This window comes from Daucus carota, chromosome 9, assembly GCF_001625215.2.
Source record: "Daucus carota subsp. sativus chromosome 9, DH1 v3.0, whole genome shotgun sequence".
NCBI classification, from domain to species: domain Eukaryota; kingdom Viridiplantae; phylum Streptophyta; class Magnoliopsida; order Apiales; family Apiaceae; genus Daucus; species Daucus carota.
The window spans coordinates 24,145,120-24,160,682 of record NC_030389.2 but is presented as its reverse complement, the minus strand read 5'-3'; the positions used below and the strand labels follow the sequence as shown (position 1 = coordinate 24,160,682).

Genomic DNA, 15,563 nt, shown 5'->3' with positions numbered 1-15,563 from the left:
AAACGGTACCGACCGTTGTGTAAGATGAAGAAACACATCAGTTTATGTTTAACTGCGTGTTGTGTTATACCCAGAACCAACAACGGAATCATTTTACTGGGTGTTGTTATAAACAATTAACAACAGACATGTTTTCAATTCGTGTTGTTATTAGGAGTATCCACAACAATTTATGGTTTTACTCACTTGTTAGTAAGAGTATCAGACAAGAATATTTGCGTTGTGTCTTTGTTTCGGCCAACACTTTTTCCAGCGTCCGTTGTCTGACTAGTGTTGTCTGATGCCAGTTTTGTTGTAGTGTAGATAATGACTCAAAGTGGCGGCCCAATATAACTGAATCCCATATGCTGATCAGTTGCAAGACTTGGTTAGTTTTAACCGAGGCTTAAAATTATGAGATATATCTACTATGTTGTTAGATTAGACTTATAGGACTGAACAACTAGGTGATAGTTCATATAACAATATTGGCCAGATCGAAAAAAAATGATACAATGTAATTTGATTCATTTCTCTAAGCAGACGGAATCCGTGGCGCTGCCTCAATAGTCAGGAACAGTTCCAGTACAGTCATGAGCATTGAGAGTAAGGGGGACAAGCTTCTCCAATGCAGTATACCATATTTTATTGTTAGTCTTACTTCGGATATCTGATCTCTGAAGTATTGTTTGTATTTAGAGACCTTTCTCCAGCATTTGTAAACCTGAATAAGATTTGCTTGTATGACATTGCTCAAGGTTCTAATGTTGGCATTAGAAATCCAAACTTTTTTTACTTCCTGAACAAACATCTCTTATGCAGTCCCATTCTTAAATGGGAAAAAGATATATAACATCCTCAATTCGTATAGTAAATATAACATGAAACTTCTGTAAGTTTACCTATACAATATAGTTAATTATCTGAGAGTTAATAGTCTCAAAAATGATAAATTTTATAAATTTAATAAGATTATTAATTCAATGAGGTTTAATATACAATATCTTTATTATGCTGGGACTGTTTTTTTTAAATATCCATTTAAAGTGGGCTATACATTTACATGTTCTGCTTTTTGCCAAATACAAATTTACAAGCATTAATACATAGTAGTAGATCTAATGCTGACTTTACAAAAAAGAACTTGCTAAATAACATTTATATTTGCTCCTATACAAATGTTCACGAACACTATGCTTGTCAGTTGTCAAGGAATACTTGGCGGATTTTCAGCGGAGCTTGGCTGTGTACTCGAAACATTAGCAAGCCACTGGAGTAGCTTCTGAACTTCAAAAGTATCGTCAACAAAGTACTTGGCCTTGCTAGGCTTTTGCTCCACAGTGCATAAAAAGATTTCCGGAACAGCAGGGACCACCATAGATGAAACAATTTTCAAAGTCGTACATATCTTCATCTAACCTGTCATCTCCAATGCAGAGGATGAAATCAGGGATCTCGCCATTGCCAACCATTGTCGCGATTACCTTTTCTGTGACCAAGCCTTTGCTTGCATCCTAAATATATTAGGTTGCTAGTTAAGTAAATTACAGGGAAGACCGAAAGAGGGAGACGAGAGACTTATACCTGTGGTTTGACCTCAACAATTTTTTTTTCCCTTTGCAACTACTGCAGGTTCATTAGCAATGACGTGTTTCAAGTGATCCGACAAATCCATTGCCTGCAAGGATCCAAAATCATGATCTGCATCTTGATGGTGCCAAACCAAAACACTTTCTTTGACTTCGATGGTGGAACCATCCGTGGCTTCTGCATACAGATTCATTATACGCTCCACTGCCACCTTCCACTCGAGATCCACAACCAAACTGGATTGCCATTCAGAAGTTTTCTTCCACCTGCAAACCAAAGGCAATTTATTTAGAAGTGCCACTAGAAAAGGTCTCTAAGAAGTTTGTGAAGAAAAATACCTTATGAAGTACCCGTGTTCAGCAGCTAGTCCTAGACCTTCACATGGATCCAACCACTCGGTTAAGGAACTTCTACCTCTTCCACTAACGATAAAAACAGTGTTCTTAGGATCATCACACAGAGTGTTAAGAGCAGTGACAACTTCACTACTGAGGTTTTTCTTAGTTGAGGAATGAGGAACAAGGGTGCCATCAAAGTCTAGAAATACTGCCCTCCTATTTGTCTTTTTATATGCAGGAACTATGCTTTCAAAAAATAATTTTTGAAAACCTAGGGAGAGGGCAGCAACTTTGAATGTGAAACTGAAGCCCAAACCCCAACATTGATGATTATAGTGATCAAGACATTCTCTCTCCATGCTATGCAGGAAACTGCGAGCCATATATGCCACATCATGAGACTGAACGTAACTATAGTTATGCTCATGTCTTAATTGCCTTAAAGAATTATCCATGGTGACCGCAGAATGCATAGCCTCAGCTAAGGAACTAATATCCTATGAATTTATTCTGATTGCTGCACTTAGAGATAGAGAACATCCAACATATTCATAAATAATTAGCACACTTGTTCGAGGAAAATAAGACATAATTCCGCTAGCTTCATCCACAGTTGAAGAGCCCCGCCCATAAATGATATACATGTGAGGGACTAGAGTCATTCCATCTCTTACAACATTTACTATGCAACATTCCGAGGCAGCATAGCAGGAGTTCTTTTCACATTGATCAACTGGTCGATCAATTAGACTCACTAGTTGATGACCACAAGAACCATAAATCTGATTAATCCTGTTAGCAGTTCCATACTTCTCCCTTCTCACTTCCTCGATGTCTTCTCCTGAGCTTCTTTCAGGATTGATAATTTGAACAAGAACCACAATAGCCCGCAAGTTTTCATACTTCCTCAATAGTTGTTCAAATGCTAATAACTTCAGACTAATTGCCTTGAATAAGTTCATGTCGTCTACGCCAACAATTACATGCTTCCCCTTGAACTTCCCTTCAAATTCCTTGACTTTCACTGATGTAGAAGGAATATTCTGAACATTTTTCAACTTTTCCCAAATGAATTCCTAAAGGAAGAATCTTGATATACACCGTGCGACCACTATAATCCAGCCCAATTTGTCCTCGTTTGGACACATAGTCCAGTCCCAGCATTCTACTACAACATGAGAGGATGTGGCGAGCAAAATCGAATGTATGAAACCCGATGAGATCGCAGTTCAACAAAATCCTCAAAATGTCTGCACTTACAGGAAGTGTTCGATAGATCTCTGCAGATGCAAGGAATGAACTTTGGAGAAAGAATCCGAGCTTGGCCCTGTAGCGCTTATTTCTCAAGAACACAAGGACCGCCATGAGGTGATAGTCATGAATCAAAATATAATTAGTCTCGGGATTCGCCACTTCTAATACTTTGTCTGCTAATATTTTATTTACAGAGATATAAGCCTGCCACAGTCCCTGATCAAATTGGTCACCATGCTTTCCGCACATTGGGAGCATGTAATGGAATATAGGCCATAGGTGGTACTTGCAGAAACCATGATAAAATTCAGAGAAGAGTTCATTCGCAAGAAAAGTGTGAACGCAGTTGAAATCATCCATCAGTCTCTCAACAACAACCTCCTGTTCATTAACATCTATATCGGCATTTAGTGAACCAACATAAAAAAACCACTGTATAAGGTGAAAATCTTCATCGTAATTAAAGCTCAAGCCCTCTGTTTCCCCATCCTTCTGTGCATGAAGGAGCAACATGTTTGACACGATGATAATTCTGACAGTTGTAGATGAGGTACCATCTGAATCCACATATTTGATACAAGGATTAGTCCTGTTCAGGTCTCTGAAAGCCAGGTTTGCAAAATTCATACGTGAACTTGTATCCATGATCGATTTATTTCCAAACAAGAATATAATCTTATCTGATTATATTTTGTAAAAATAAAACACAAGAGCTCCTTAAATCTAAGGTCTTGAAGAGAAAGTCTTCTATAGATGATTGAAAACGTAAAATATTATTATACTATAGGCCATGATAATTGATGCTGATATGCTCTATACATAATCATAACTTCTTGCCGATACAATTGATATATATATATATATATATATATATATATATATATATATATATAATTATAAGAAAACATGATCAATAGTTATGAATTCAATAATTGAATCGTAAATTTGTAATGATCAGTGTTCTAAAAAGCGCATTAAGCGGCCGTCTAAGCGGGCGCTTAAGCGGAATCGGAGGGTAAACGCTTCGATTTTACACTAAGCGGGTGATTAAGCGTTTTTAAACATTAAGCGGCCTATTAAGCGGATTAAGCGGTCATTAAACGTATTAAGCGGTCAGAATAATGTTGACTTGCTAATTTTTTATATTTTTTTTACATACATATTCATTATAAATTTATTAAAATTATAATAAATATTAAAAAAATCCTTTTTAATCAAAAACATTTTATGTTTAAATTCTTATTACTTAATTATATTATATTTTTACTTTTACATATAATAATATTATATATATAATTTTAAATATATATTATTAATCTGCTTAACCACCCGCTTAAAATTCCGCTTAAGCGTCCGCTTATCCGCTTAAGCGCTAGAAGGTCCCCTCACCGCTTAGGACCGATTTGCGCTTTTTACAACATTGGTAATGATATATGATCATGATCACTAAATTATCTCAGCCGCTTAAACAAGCTGGAACACAACTAGCTTAATATTGTACACCGGTATTTAAGTAGCTGAACTAGCTGGAGTTATATCAAATACCTTAAAGTATAAAATGTGTTTTTGTTGGATTAGAACTTGAGGGGGTAGGGTGCTTTTATATACTTTCTGGAGCTTCTTGCTTAGTCTAGTTGTCCTTAGTTTTCGAGTTTATTACGATTCTACTAAAGTGATGTGAGTTTAAAAATACTATAGATTGTGATGAAAAGCCGAGAGCATTAAAAGCCAAGGTAGATTTCAGTTGTAGAGAGAATTAAAAGGCAATGTAGATTTCAGTTGTAGAGAGAATTAAAAGCCAATGTAGATTTCAGTTGTAGAAAGAATTAAAAGCCAAGGTAGATTTCAGCTGTAGAGATAATTAGGATTTCAGCTGTAGAGAGAATTAAAAGTCAATGTAGATTTGATCTGTAAGACTCTCAACTAAATAGTGACGCATGTAACTAGGGGTGTAAATGAGTCGAGTCGAGCCGAGCCGAACTCTAGAGTGCTCGTGTATCGTTTGTTAAAAAATTAGCGAACTCGAACTCGAGCTCGAGCTTAAATCGAGCCAAAAATATTGTTTGAGGATCGACTCATTAAGGAATAATTTTGTTCACGAACGGCTCGCGAACCGCTCACGAATATGTCTCACAAGCTTTAGCTCACGAACCGCTCATTAACTTACGCTTACGAGCATGTCTCACGAATTTTTTCTTACCAACCGCTCATTAATTTTGTTCACGAGCTAGCTTATGCTCATAAATTTATTTACGAGCTTGTTTGTTATTTAATTAAAAAAAATGTTAAAATTCTAACAATATTTTAATTTAAGCTTTAAGGAATCATAAATTCATAATAAACCATGTTCACGAGCTAGTACACGAACTACACTTACGAGCCAAGCTCACGAGCCAAGTTCACGAACTCATAATTCGAACTTGTTTGCGAACTATCGAGTCGAACTCTGCTGTGCTCAAGTTCAGCTCGTTTATAAAACGAATCTTAAAATTGTGCTCAAGATCGAATCATTTATGAATCGAACCGAGCTCAAATCAAACTTTTTTCGAACCGAACACCGAGCGGTTATCGAGCGTATCAACTCATTTACAGCCCTACATATAACAGATAGAATGGGAAGAAATTTCTCATTTATTGTGTATACTTTGCACTTGAAACAAACTATTTTCTTTTTGACGAATGAAACAAACTATTTTAATCCTCTTAAATCTAATCCATATCTATTATATACATGAGATTTTTTTCCCGTGAAAATGAAATATATAAATAATTAAATATGTATATTTATTTGAATCTGAACATTTTAAAAGTGTACATTTGAAAATAAGGTTTAATTTCAACAAATTCACAAACATAATGGTTATAAAAAGTTAATTTTGTGACATATTGTTATCGTTTTCGATTATGTATCCGGTCTCGAGTGACATGATACAAATGCGAACAAAATTTAAATGTCCTTGCCAACTAAAAAGTAATTGATTGATACACACATATATCATATATTAATTTAATGTACACGTAAAGTAAATGTGTGTGGATATGTGTGTGTGTATATGGGTTGCATTCCACAAAGAATACTTTAAAAATAACAATATAAAACGCTATCATAACACTTTATCTTTCATAAAAAATGATTTGTTAAGATTATAATACTATAGTTAAACGCCAATTAAACTTAATATATTAAATCTAACATCCAAACTCATCCAAATTATTAATAAGAAATATTATAAATTCAGAATGGAAGGCAGAACAGAATCTAGAATAATGTTATTTTTAAGGGTCTTTCTCATGTGTGCGCACATACTAACAACTATTTTTAACTAGTCGGGAGATATAATTAGTGTAAATTTTTATGCATGGTCATCATTATTAATAAGATTAGAATCCATAGACACATAACTAAAAAGTGATTGTTAGACAAAGGGAATCAAACCTCTTTGCTCTGTTAATTATATTTAATGTTTAACGTCATAATCTTTATACTATAAAGACTTTTGAGTTTACTTAAAAAATCTTATTAGATAACTTGCATCTTGTCCTCTTATCTTATGTTTTCTGTTTTAGTTTGAGTGAACTAAACTATTGTATTGTATTATTTACGAGTCTTTTTATTTTAATTTTCATAATTATATATGTAAATAAATTATATTCAATCATCTTTAAATATTATTAAACTAATTTATTTATTATAGGGTTAAATATTAAAGTGGTCACTGAAGTGGACGTCATATATCACTTGGTCCTAACGGAATATCATTTCAATCATTAAAGTCATAATAAATATCAATCAAGTACTTCAAAGTTTTAGTTCAAGAAGTAAAAATATTATTTATAGAGTTACACATTGTTCTTGAATGTTACCATAACCAAAGTAAAAGGTTATGACTTCTAGTACTTATGACAATATATTTAGATTTTATCAATTTTGTTTACTATTTATTTATAATTAAAAGAAAAAATAAATATATACAAAAAATAAATAGTAAATAAACTATATAAATTCTAAATATATTATTACAAATACTAGAAGTTATAACCTTGTACTTGGTTGTGTTAGTATTCAAAAATAAAGTGTTAAACTTTATCAATAATATTTTTACTCCTTGAACTATAATTTGGAGGTACTTGATTGATATTTATTGTGACTTTAATGATTCAAATGATATCTGGTTAAGATCAGTGAGCAAAATGATATATGACCTCCACTTTAGTGAAAACATTGATATTTAACCCATTTATTATGTAGATTAAGATATTTGAATAATTTTAATGGCACTATTGTCCTTTCAAATTTTTGCATTGATACTATTTTTCAATACATTGTCCTATTTGATTTCTACAACTAAGAATATCAAAGATTGTTGATTTGCATTACTTTGAGTATGGGAAATTTTTTGTCTTCACAAGAGCAATAATATTGAATATATTTATATTGAACTTTTTTTTTTTTTTTGAAGGCAATATTTATATTGAACTTTATTTTTTATATGTAGCTACGGAATTATAATTTCAAGTAAGAGTAACAATTTAAGATTAACGATAAAAAAAAATAAAGGTGTACTTAGAGTAAGTCGAAAATACCATATGATATCATCGAGAAAACGCAATTCCACAATGATTATATTATTGATGATGTTTCTTTATATCTGCTTACTATTTATCACCTTATATATACATAAAGACATTTAAGGATATAAGAAGAAGAAAAATAATTGTCAAATGTCAAATACACACCTACTTAACTCATAATTACAACAATGTTACTATTTAATATATTTATTACACTCGAATTATTAAGTGTAGTTATAAATTTGATTACATAATACATAATTATGCTTTTTCAAAGAAATTAATATATACTTATGTTACTTTTACTTATGTTAGTTGTATTTATTACACTCAATAACCACTCATTTAAAATAATGCAATATTTGATTAATTTTGACAGAAAATGTTAAATATTATTAGTTATTTAGTTTGCACAAAACAATTATTTGTATATTGAAGTTACGACCATTGAATTAAAAAATAAGTTATAGTAAAATCTCCATAAATGAAAATACAATGGTCTAAATTATATATTTATGAGTATAGTGTATTTTATGTACCTGCCTTTAAGCTGGACACCACTTGCACTATTCAACTTAAAAAAACACCACATGTAATATATAATTTAAAAACCGACCGGCACCGGTCGATTATGTGTTTTAAAAATAAAACGACGTCGTAACCCTCTCTGTGACGAGTAGATTAAATTGATTTTCCAATTAAATAAAAAAAATATATGTATATCATACGTTTAAAAACGACCTCCGTCGGTCGGTTTTGTTTTCCGTGTGAAAACGCCGTCGGACGGAGGGAGTAATCATTAGTGAGTAATGTTATTGACGCAGTGACGATTTAAGAAAAAGGAAGAAAAGAAGAAAGAAGACGAGGCTACACTTATATGCATCTGATGCACGGATATCGGGCTTTACATGAACGAAAAGCATGCTGGCATTGGGAAAGAACTAGCCGATAACAGTACACTACACCAATTTTGGCCATTTACGACGGATTTTTAACACTTATTCCGTCGTAATTAGTGCCATTTACGACGGAAAATTTTCGTCGTTTTTGCTGGCGTCTGAAGTTTAAAAAATGGTCGGTAATTTAAATTTTGTCGCAAGTTATCACTTCCGTCGTAAGTTCAGCCATGTGGACCCCACTACTCAATTTATTAGATCACAATATATGACAAAACAAAACCGTCGTATTTACATCGTGGGGCCTACCTAGTTACGACGGAAAAATCGTCGTAAATTCAGCCACGTGGAACCCGCTGCTCAATTCATCAACTACAATATATGACGAAAAAACCGTCGTATTTTAAGCGTGGGCACACGGCTGATCGACAATATATGACGAAAGTTTACGTCGTTAGTTCAGCCACAGGACTGTAATCTTCGACGAAAATATTCCGTCGTATGTTTATCATGTGGACCCCAATGCCCATATTATCAACCATAAAATGTGACAGATTTTTCCGTCGTAAATAACCGCAGCTTTAATATAAAATATTTTGTTTTTCCAGTTCCCAGCCATTATTCTGGCATACAAAATTATATGCAAATAAACCTGCCAATATCATACAACCAAAACTCCATCCAAAATCAAATGCAGCAAAAAATATATATTAGATAAAATATTAAAGTTTTTATATCAAAAAGGCCAATCATTGGCGCCAAAAGTATCTTTAAGGCCATCCATTAGTACCAATCATTCTGCCATTAGCTTAGTACTACATAATTAAGCAAAAGTCTGTCATAAACTTAGTACTACATAGTTAAGCAAAAGTTTTGTTCGACTTCTTTCCAAGGTTCAATTTACTATATACTGGAAATTAGCCCTTGATCACCGGGCCACCTTTAGACCTTACATTAGGTGGTGGCCGAGTTTCACCATCTTCAGATTCTGTGCTCCAATCCTCGTCAAAGTCTCTGGCTTTGTCATTGTTGCCATCATCTTCAGCGGGGGCCTTTCCCTGTACATGGAAGAAAAGACAATCATAAGTCATAAGCGGCATATTTTTAAAGTTGTAATGTTAATTAATATTGTTGCTTCTAAAGGATCATATATAGTAATTATGAAATCAAATTTTAAATGGTGGCATAAATAAAAAGAATCCGGTAATTTCAATCAGTTATAGCTAAACTACACATCACACTGATGTGTGTTTATTGATTTTTAAAGAACTTCAGAATTATACCCAAAGAGCCTAATAGCCTATATTAATAACATTGGCAGAGGGAAATATCAGTTAATTGAGTGGACCATAAATGGATGATCCAGAGTTACATATCATGTCAAGAGGTGGATAATTTTTCCTGGCTTTGTCGATTAAAGTCCTAATTCACGGGATAAGAAGCTATTATTCCACATCACAGTTGACAAGCATTGACATTATAACTATCGCCTAGAGGTGCAGATTAGACAGGGAAGATTTTGAAATGTTTACAAACTGAATGTCTGTTGCTCTGTTTTTCCAAGCAAACAGCAAGGATCAAGTTTGCCACCTAAAATCAAATTCTATAAATCCAGTCTAAAAGATATTTTAACTACTTTTCATCAATTTAATTTTCTTCTCTTATATCATTAGCTGTATATACTGTATCATTAGCACTAGACATGCTTCAATAAGAAATTAAGTGTACCCGCCCTTCCTCTATACTTTATAGTCTTTTTACAAAGTTTACTTACCAATAAAAACCTCAAACTGGTTTTAACGAATAAAAACTCGATAGGTAGTGGCTAGTAATAATCAATTCTTCATTCTCTCATTCATTCCATCTAATTGCTACTAGTGTGAGTGCAGACAAGGAACCAAGCCAAAATCATTCAGCAGGGTCTGGGAAGGGTGATGAGTTTTACACAGCTTATGTATCTCGAATCCTATGAGGAGAGGCTATTTCTGAGAGAACTCTAGGCTTCTGAGAAAAACAAATTTTAGGAAGAAGTTAATGTTGCAGAGTAACCTGCAAGTTGTTTATAGTATCCTGAAATTGGACCACATATGCTTTTCAGTCTATTTTATCAATAGCCTGGGTAATGTGGAAGTATTAAATATAGCATGGATATTGGATGCTCAGTCTGTCACTGTATCTGCTCAGTTAAAATTTGACTATAAAATTAAATAAATCTTAGAAGAATTACTTGGCAAATCAGATGGAAAAATTAAAACTAAAACTTGTTGTTCTCAAGCCTGAGTATGCATGTGTACATACTCGGGATTAAATTTGGTTCCCAGCAATTGATTCATTAGGAACAAGAGTTAATCAAATCAGGACAATCCTCTCCATCTAATAGGTGTGTTCTTTTTATTTTATATTATATTATTTTATTTTATTTAGAGCCCTGTTAGTGAAACAGGGATTATCATTATCAATTATCAGTTATCTTTTATTAACATTATCAATTATCTTTCACTTAAAGTGTGCAGTAATTATTAGAGCTCTATTTGTTCTCTATTTGTCATCAGTTGATTATAAGCAGTACTAACATCAGAATTTTGTAACGTACTAACTTATGAGCAATAATTAATTATTTACCTTTGCTTTTCCTGGTCCGTGTGTCTTGTATAGATTGTTCAGTACCTCTATCGCCACCCGAATAATAGAATTTCTTATCTCTCTCATCGTGGGATGGTCTTGAGGCAAATCAGAATATCCTCCAATAACATTCCTTGCTAAAATCTGGACTTCCTCGGGTGTGAGTGTGTACTCCTCCGGATGTGCTCGGGCCTGGTTTAGGGTCTCATCCACAACTCGCAAAAACATATCATCTTGTATGCGAGCCATGGAAGATCTACCAGAGCCCTCACCTTTTCGAGGCCGCGATGAATCCAATTCTAGACCTATATGTATACAAGTATGTTTCATTAATTAGAAACATGTGTACCAAACAATTCGATTTTATATGCGAAACAATTCAACTATATAACAAAACTGTACCTGGAACATCAGCAGGCCGAATACGCGGATGTCCAAGAATTGTGTTCTTGCGAGCACCACCTGCCGCCTCTAGCCAAGTCTGGATGTTAGACTCCTTAGGATCTATCCCTTTCTCTGAACATATAGCAACATACCGCTCCTAAAAAATAGATTTTTTACATACAAATAGGAGTATTATGTAGAAGAAAAGGTTACCAAAATCTGATTAAAAATCATACTGAAATTAGCAGTGCTACAATGAAGAATAAAATCATATACTTACAATGATTTTTTGGATATAACAATTTCACATAGTTATTAAACAAAAAGAGTAGAAAAAAGGAGCATTGTGACGGATCAGTTACTCTAAGACATGTTGCAATTATATAACTTTCAATCTATGTTAGCCATTTACCAGTATGCCAGGCAAAGTAAATTATATAGTTTATACCATAGTTACATAGGACGCGGTTCGATACGAAACGCGGTACGAATTCGGATACGGGGTACATTACCTTGATTGTTTCCGGTACGAGGGAACGGGTGGGTACGAGGGAACGTACGGGTACGCTGGAACGTGCGGGTACGAGGGAACGTACGGGTACGCCGGAACGTACGGGTACGAGATTTCATATACAATTATAAATTTAGGATATAATATGACATTAACAACTAGTAAAGAAGATAATTGGAAATTTAAACTTAAAAGTCAGAATCACACATACATATTTAAAATGTTAAACCTTCACAGTTCAAAATTTCAAATAGATAAATTAAACATACTTAAGAACAAGATAAATGAAGACATATCTCTCTTTTTTTGACTATCTCAGATTTCTAGTTGAACTTGATCAGAAGTACTCTGGATATCTTTGCCTTTTAGATGCTTGTGCTGAGTTTTCTTCTTCCTGTCCTTCATTCCCCTCTAGTTCTTCTAGTCTCACTGCAGAGTCATCCAGATAGGATGTCTCCGGATCAACATCCCACTTCCGATATGGTCCGTCTTTGTAACTTTTTGTAAAGCGAGATATGAGTCTTATGTTACTATGAACATAGACTAACTTATCAGCTCTCATAGAATTAAGCCTGTTCCTCTTTACATTGTGAATATAAGAGTATGTACTCCACACTCTTTCGGCTGATGAGCTGCTTATAGGCTGTGAGAGTACTTTGAGAGCAATATTAGACAATTCAGGAGTTTCAGCCCCATATGTGGACCACCAAGATATTGGATCCATGGACTGTGCATCAATCCTAGCAGCTAGAGTACCAAATATCCCTTCCTTACCCTGAAATTTGGATAATTGTCGCCGGAAAACCCTTTTTTCCTCTTGATCTTCTCCCACTCTATCAAATGCATCAAGAACTCCCTGGACTACTTCTCTGTCGCAGTTTGGTGCACGCCTAGATTCCCCACCTGGAGCAGGAGACTTCAAGTAATTAACGTCGTAATAAAAAGGATTCAGGGCAAATCCTAAGCAATGCATTGGTAAGTTCATCTTCTCCCATCTTTTAATCATAATCTCCTTCATTTTTTCATAATCAGCGTGATGCTTGTTATGATTCATAACATCACCAATCTCACCAATCATACAATCCATTTTTTCATAAATTTCTCCCATCTTTTGTCCTTCACCATCAGAAAATTTTATCATATAATAGAGTGGCTTGGTAATAGCCAAAATATTATCAACTTCGTCCCAAAATTCCTCATTTGCTATTGTAGCAGCCACTTCCATTCCGACCTCTCTTGCACGTTCATCTCCGGATTTTATCCATTCTTTCCAAGCCCTCACAACTATAGTAGTAGCTAATGCTTCCCTGCATTTTGATAGCCTCCTCAATAATATAAAATGCGATCCAAATCTTGTTTTGGCTACTTTTAATAACTCCAAGCCAGAATGATTTCTGAAAATGTCATGAGCACGATCATGATTTTTAAAATATTTGACGATAGCTTTTCCTCTTGTGTAGGTACTCTCCATCCACGGAAAAGTTGCAGCAAAATCTTTAAACATCAAATTTAAAGTATGCACAACACAAGGGGACCAGAATATATGCTTGTGTACCTTTTCAATCTCTCTTCCTGCTGCTTTGCAATTTGCTGCATTATCAGTGATTACCTGAATGACATTTGACGGGCCAATTTCATCAATTGCTTTGAGGAGAAAATCTGCTATTGTTTTTCCCGATTTCTCTACACCTGAAAAGACTTCTGCATACAGAAACATTGAGCCGCGACTATTAGATGCAATAACGTTGATCAGTGGCTTGTTTTTAATATTTGACCACCCATCAGAAACAATAGAAGTCCCCTGCCTTGTCCATGTCTCGCTAATCGGAATACACTGTTTCTCGACATCTCGCCTGCAATCATCAAGGAGGGATGTTCTGGCTCTATCATACGACGGGTGTTTATAGTCTTTAGGAGCATTTTTCAATGCGTTAGTCATGGCATGCATCTCTGGACTTCTCAAAACATTGAACGGAATTCCATTAGCACATAAAAATCGAACAACAGCCATATCAACCTCGTGTCTTTCCAAGTTTCGAAAAGATTTATCCAAAGGACTCATGTTGGTGGCTACTGCAGTTTTACTATTAATGGTAGATCTAGTTAAAGATGGTGAAATACCTGCTTCCTCAGCTTCCTCTACTTTCTTTCTTATTTGACGAAGTAAGTCTCGGTTTGAAATCATGATTGGGCACCGAGCAATTTCAGCCTTCACTCCTACAGGGGCACCAAAAAAATGGTGATGAATTCTTGTATACGAGCTGCTACAAGTCTTTTTGCAATAGTTGCACCTCCATCTTTTAGTCCCCCCTGCATTTTTAGACTTTGCAGTATCAAGTATAGTAACTTCATCGTATAGTGGCTTCATGTTCTTTTTGGAACTCCCCTTGCTTCCATTTTCTTCCATGACTTCATCTTCCAAATCAATGAAATCTTCTTGTGATGGCTGGTTTTGAGTCTGATGATGGGTTTGATGTCCTGCTGATTGTGAGATTTCATTTTGCTTTGCACCTTTCTGGCCAAATGCCATTTGAACTCTTGATACTCAGAGATGTTGTGCAGGTAGGCTGTGTTCGTGTGTATAAGTAGAGAAATGAGCCTATTAATTTGTACTGTAACTACCAATAAGACTTTTGAGATTCTCTAGTAAAGTGTTAACTTATAAATAAGAACGATATTATGTGTTCAATTTATAACTTATAATAAATAAATAATTTTGGTTCTATGTGTAAATTATTATTTTTCTCATGCATTTTTCAAATTGATCTATTGGGGATTAAAAAATTTGGTACTATATAAAATTTATTAAATTAAAGTAATTATTAGATTAAATCATATGAAAAGAGATGATTAAAAATTTTAAAATATTTAAAAAGATACGGTCAATTTACAATTTAACTAATTATAATAAGTACATAGGTCCCATGTGTTATATAGAATAAATTCAATCATCTTGAATCGATATATTGGTCCTATGTGTAAATTATTTTTTTTCTCATGCATTTTTCAAATTCGATCTATTGACAGGTTAAGCGGGGATACTTATTTTCAAACAATATGCTCATTTTTATTATAAATAACCCCGGGACTGATAATTTGCTATGTTTATAACATAAATATATTTTGATAAAAGAATATAGGTTCCTTATGATATATAAGTTAATAATTCAACCTAAATTCATTATTATATACTTATAAAAAAGTACTTATATTCAACCTAAAACTTTGATGAATTAATAACTTATAATAAATAAAAAAGACATAATCAACTTACAATTAAACGAATTATAATCTGTACATAGGTCATATGTGTTATATAAAATACTCGATCATCTTAAATCGATATATTGCTCCTATGTGTAAATTCTTTTTTTCTCATGTGTTTTTCAAATTCGATGTATTGGTAGGAGATACTTA

General features: G+C 33.9%; 1 protein-coding gene and 1 pseudogene across 1 annotated transcript; both read right to left on the bottom strand.

Moving 5' to 3' along the window:
- Positions 1–1,186: 1,186 nt before the first annotated feature.
- Positions 1,187–3,806, bottom strand: LOC108203388 (probable alpha,alpha-trehalose-phosphate synthase [UDP-forming] 9; annotated as a pseudogene).
- Positions 3,807–12,483: 8,677 nt separating this feature from the next.
- LOC135149511 (uncharacterized) lies at positions 12,484–14,676 on the bottom strand. The gene has a single exon (XM_064085241.1). It carries the CDS (start codon positions 14,674–14,676, stop codon positions 12,484–12,486), a length of 2,193 nt encoding a protein of 730 aa, XP_063941311.1.
- Between the last annotated feature and the right edge of the window lie 887 nt (positions 14,677–15,563).

Coding starts and splice junctions, on each gene's coding strand:
- LOC135149511 (XM_064085241.1), bottom strand. CDS start 14,676: ATGGCATTTGGCCAGAAAGGTGCAAAGCAAAATGAAATCTCACAATCA.